This window comes from Musa acuminata, chromosome BXJ3-4 (genome assembly GCF_036884655.1).
Source record: "Musa acuminata AAA Group cultivar baxijiao chromosome BXJ3-4, Cavendish_Baxijiao_AAA, whole genome shotgun sequence".
NCBI classification, from domain to species: domain Eukaryota; kingdom Viridiplantae; phylum Streptophyta; class Magnoliopsida; order Zingiberales; family Musaceae; genus Musa; species Musa acuminata.
The window spans coordinates 27,530,610-27,536,316 of record NC_088352.1 but is presented as its reverse complement, the minus strand read 5'-3'; the positions used below and the strand labels follow the sequence as shown (position 1 = coordinate 27,536,316).

The window sequence follows — 5,707 nt, the reverse complement described above, 5'->3', positions numbered from 1 at the left end:
GAGCAACTACTACACGATGATAAAGTGGAGACGATAATCGATAAGATAACAATCACGACAGGTGGAGATGATAATCAATAAGATAAAAATTAGGGTTAATCTCATCTCTTATAAAATAAGAGGTGGTCTATAAAAATAAACCAAAGCTTAGGCTTTCTTAGGAATTTATAGATTTTTCTTTTGAAAAAAGCAGATAAATAATGTGTAAATAAACTTTTAAACACAGGTAGATCTTTCGGTGTTTTAAAAGAAATAAAAAGACATTAACTGCTCCACCTTTGCTGTCGTATCCCATGGCGGCTTCCTCTGTTTCGGTTTCTTTCTCATCTTCTCGCCTCCGATGGCCGCGCCCCTCCAGTAGCCACCGTCGCCGCGATCTCCTTCTTCGCTCGCTCGCTCTCCCTCCTTCCTCTCGGCTCTCTTCCCCTCTTCCGTATGCTTCCAAGAGGTTCTCCACTTATTCCCAGGTATCGAATCACTCCTCTGACCCCTTACCTCGAATTATTCCGAAGAGGCATATAAATCTGGTAAAGGTTGCACCTCGGATCGAAAATTCTGGTCTTTTGGCCGCCAGGAGGCAGTGGCTGTGGTTCCCGACCCTCGGGCGTGGGTTGGCGATCTCGGCGGCCAAAGTTATGGAGAGGACGACGACGATGATGACGATGAGGATGACAGGAGTTTGGATCTGCTCGCGAGGTTCCTACACAGCGTGTTCCGAAAGATCTCTCGACGGGCCCGAAGGGCCGTCCGGGCGATGCTGCCTCCTGCCATTTCCACTAAATTGGTATGCCCAACCTTTCCGTCTCATCGATGATCGAATTTTAGGTCTGCTAGTTAGGTTATTTTTCTCTTCCTCCAATTTTTCTGTTTGCGTTCCGTGGGAAATTTGCGGAACGCGAAGGTTCATCTGATGGTTATTTTTTGTTGATTTTCGAATAGGTGGGGTTCTCGGTCAACGGGGTACTGATACTGGCGTCCTTGTGGATTCTCAAGGCCTTCCTTGAGGTAATTCTGCTTTATTGCTTTAGAAGGTTTTGTTCAAGTATTGATGTTGTAGATTGTTGCATGATGTTTTCTTTAATTACTTGGACAAGTAGCTATCTTTATGTGGTGAGTTCTTATTTCTATCTGTTCCCGTATCAAAACAAGCCATCGTAGTTGACATTAGTAAACCTTCCAAATTCTTCCTGCTGCTTCTGGTCTTATGTTCAATCACTCAAATGTGATGTGCAAGGTCAATTATCCTACTTAAGGTTGAGTATCTTCCTTGGAAATTTTGTTCATTGACAATGTAATATGTGACAATCCGAAGCTAGGATTTTGGAGTGTGAAATGTGGCAGCCAAATCCAGTGGACAACTGAAGCAGCATGCTATGGCCAAGAGGAACAAAGTCTAGGAATGAGTGTGACAAGAAAATAAAAAACTTTACCCTAATCCTTACCCTTTACCTTTTGCGGTGGACCAGCCTGTTGTATTTAAAGTTTTAAGATTAGCTGGTTCTATGTTATCAGTTAAATACGGGCAAAAGGGCTGGTTTGATCTCCTGCTGAACAGTTGAGAGCCCCAAATGATAAGCATGCAAATTTTCAGCTGTCCTGGCCAGGAAATTTCAAAATCTCAAGTCCACTTCTAAACATAATGTTAATTGCTAGATATAAGATATTTTATGGTTCCTAGCATTTATGTTGGATTTTTAAGAGAAGCAACTCAATCAAATTAAGCAGGTGACTGTCATTGTGGAGAACAAGATGGACGATTTCAATTGGATATCATCTTGACCACAATACTTAGCTCATGGATAGAACCATTTACTAGGAAAGTGGGTATTTCCCAATGATGATGAATTTTCATTCTCATTCAAACTGATACTGTTTCAAGCATGAGAAAGTTTGAAGGTATTGCTTGTTGAAAAGTTTCTAGCAGCACTAGAACAACAGAACCTGCAATTGGCTCGAGTAGACTAGCAGACTTCATAAGTTATATAGTAATCATATTCATAAGTACCAAAATTTTATTCTGTTATAAGCATAAGGAATTCTAGTTTACACTGCTGAAAGAAACCATCTTAAAATTAAGCTTATATTTACCCACCTGTGCTTGTACAATGTACAAGCTTTTCCATATATCCTTGAAGCAGAAAAACTCAATCAAAAGATTTCATCAACCTTCAGATTTTGTTTCTGTATAGATATCATCTTCCTGATAATCATAAATAGTGTGTTGCAAAAAATGATTGCCTCCAAACTCCAAAGATATTGCTCATTCTTGTTCTGGTAAGAGCAATTTCAAGCAACTGTAGGTCTATTGAGTTCATTAAAGGCATCAGATTAAATGCTTTAACCTTAAGAAATTCATGGGCATATATGGCTAGAATATCTTTTCTTTTTAATCCTTGGTTTGACTTAAGTTCCCTTACCTGTGTCTACTCCTTTTTTGAAACTTTTTTGTGTTTTAATCTACCATTGTTACCCTCTTTTTTTAGTTACTTAAACTGGAAAAACTTCTACCAAGCTTTATCTGCTGTAAATAATTGTCCATTGCTTCTTGCATTTTGTGTTCATATTCGCTTTTAAGAACTACTGATACTCTGCTTCTTTAAACATTTAAGATTGCAAAATCAACAAAATGATTTCTTTTTGTCTAGTTGCAAATTTTGTAATATAATCATACCTGTAGATGAAAGGCAAGTAGCAATTATATATTGCTAACCACACTAATTAAACTCGGACCAATGAGTAAACCAATGTGTGAAAACAAACCAACTGCATAAATGACTATCAGTATCAGATGTGTAAATGTCTTTCATAAAAGGTGTACTTCTAAAGACATCGGTCTCATCCTTGTTCTTGAAAGAGGAATTTCAACTGTAGGTCTATTGGAAGGTTTCTAAAGACATCAGCTGAACAACTCCAATCTTTAAGAAACTCATGGCCTTCTTCTGCAAACATATAACTCTTTTCTTCCTCATAATCCTTGGTTTGACTTATGTTCCCTTACCTGTGCCTATTTTCTTTTTTGCTCTCGTCTAATAAGTGAACTGATTTTACTGTCTTAATTGTAATCTGTATAGACATGTGGAAGAGGGTTGTTTGGATTCTCTTATGATAATACTATAAGAAATGTTAATTGCTTCTTTTATTTTGGAATTGTATGCATTTTGTAGAATCTTAAAATCCCTGCATCTTGTACTTGTCATACATGCCGTGATGCACAAGCATTTAAGATTGCAAATTGCAAAAATGTTTTTCTTGTCCTGTTGTAAATATTGCTATATAACCATAACTGTAGGTGAGAGTTAAGTGGCAATGCTATTGTCTGTGCTAAAAATGGATATTAATCTACACTAGTTAGGTTCGAACAGATGGATGAGTAAACCAATGTATGTAAACAAAATTTATTGTGTAAATGAGTTGCATATTAGATACGAAAGGTGGTAGTCATGCTTATAAGCTCTTTGATAGGTATTCCAGAAAGCAGTATCTACAAATGCAATCTTGAATTATGTGGTTTCAGACAGGGGTAACCTAATGAGGGTGAGACTTTGTAGAGCCTTGGGAAAATGTAAGATTCTTCCTTTGCGGCATTGGTGTTCAGTATTCAGGTCACAGCCCTGATCCTACGTTGGTGGGAGGATAGTGCACTAGATTCATCCTTTCTATATACGACAATCTAGTGCATGTGATTCCCACCAAGGAAAAGTCTTGGGAAATCATCTAATGTTAGAGAAGTCATATAGTGAAAATACAGTCCTTTTAAGCATGAAAATAATGTTCACGTATGTATGAAAATGCAGTGAAACTTATGATTTATATTTCCTTCTATTAAATTACTTCTGCTGTTACTGTTATTCATGCTATAATGCATGGTCCATAATAATGTAGCATTAATCAGTAAACATTTACTTATATTTCTTATAACTTGTTTCCCAAATAGTTTATTAAATAAGTTTCACAAATTCTTGATTTTGCAATATGCCTCAGCATATGCACACACGTGATGTTATGAGCTATGCTGCATCTGGATAGCTGACATGTTGAATTTGTATGTTAGACATTGCCTAGATATCATACACAAGTCTCTAAGGGTACATGTGAAGTTTAATTAAAATAACACACTTTTTCTTCACATGGAAACAATGGAGTGAATGACAAAGAACAAACAAATAAATATGGACTAACCTTTTTATATTTCCCTTTTAACATGAGAAGACTAAGAATGGAAATGCAAATCACAAGAGAAAAAAATAATGTCACATAGTAAAAGTTGAGGACTGTGCTCTTCACACAGTATGCAATAATTCATGGCTCCACCAGGGCAATGCAATGCAGATATTTAAGATTGATATCGTGTTGCAACACATGTTTCTTTTCTCCATCTTGGTGTAAACCTTAACTTCTTAGCTATTTTAGGAATCCCTTCTTGAAGATTATCATCATAGATGTTACCCTACAAGTAGATGCAGAGTAGGTATAGTTCCATATTGAAGAGGTGATTTTTTGTTGTTTATAAAGTGTGTGTGTGTGTTAAAATTAGGAAGTAGACCAAATTGCTAGATATAAGTTAATTGTTTTCCTTTTAACTGAGGAATTCCATAAGTTAATCATTCCAAGTTTTACTGCAACCATTGTAGGTCATCTGCACATTTGGAAGCATGGTATTCATAAGCATCCTTCTCGTTCGTGGAATATGGTCCGGAATCTCTTACATAAGGATAAACCAATACAGTTACAAAAACACCATGGATGACGAGGACAGCAGATGGAGTGGTGTGCAGCCTACATGATTCGTCGGCCTTTTCATTTTGAAGTTAAAACTTTATGCTTGAGTATGGGGAGAAATGAGTTCCAGATCTTGTGTCGAGAGGCAGAAAGAATCGAACGACCGTAAATTCTTAGTGTACTGATCATGAGAACCTGCATCAATATCAACCTTCTGTAACAGTCTTGCATTGCTTTCACGAAATTTACCCATTGGAGAGCTAACTCTGCTGCTCTCTACACTGTATTATTTACTACAATTCTGATATATATGCAAACATAATTTGGCAACACAATCTGGACATTTTGGGAGTGGATCTTAGCATGAAAATAACTTATACAGGTAAATGAAATTCTCATGGAGACCAGCACTCTTTCCGTCAAGAATTGCTTCATAATGTGTTTATCCTTGATAGATCTATCAAGGTACCTTCGATTGACTATTTCAACAAATTCACCTTTAGTTCCGATGCATGCTTATTATTTTGGTTAACAAGATGAATCGGAATCGAACTGCATTAATTGGTCGATGGTGCCGAACCTAATCGGATTGGATGATGGTTTAACGGTTCCGAATCAAATCAGAAACAATGGTTTTAATGAGGTTTTTAACAAGTTAAAAAAGAAAAAGGGTTAAAGCATTAATGATTTCAGTGATCAGCATTTTAAATTTAAAACCTGATGATTTGGGTTTGAATATCGACGAAGTAATGATGATGAGAAGCTATCTATTTCACATCTACCATTTTGCTCTCCCGAGCTTTAACAAAAAAAGACAAGATCGAAAAAGGAGACGTCACAGGTCAGTGGGGAGGTGACAGGTGGGTTGGAGAAGCATGGATAAAGATGAGAAGGTAAGACGAGTTAACGAACGAAGAAAAACCATCTTTTTCTCCTCCTCCTCCTTTGACTCGTCATGCGTTGGCTTGATTAGCGTGGTCAAATTTGG

At 37.1% G+C, this 5,707-nt stretch overlaps 1 protein-coding gene across 1 annotated transcript; it reads left to right on the top strand.

Moving 5' to 3' along the window:
* The first annotated feature begins 265 nt into the window (after positions 1-265).
* On the top strand, positions 266-5,054 carry LOC135635760 (protein SHORT HYPOCOTYL IN WHITE LIGHT 1-like). The gene is made up of 4 exons (XM_065147061.1): positions 266-467; positions 575-784; positions 940-1,005; positions 4,632-5,054. The coding sequence occupies exons 1-4, from the start codon at positions 294-296 to the stop codon at positions 4,782-4,784; spliced, it is 603 nt and encodes a 200-aa protein (XP_065003133.1). The 5' UTR covers positions 266-293; the 3' UTR covers positions 4,785-5,054.
* Positions 5,055-5,707: the final 653 nt, after the last annotated feature.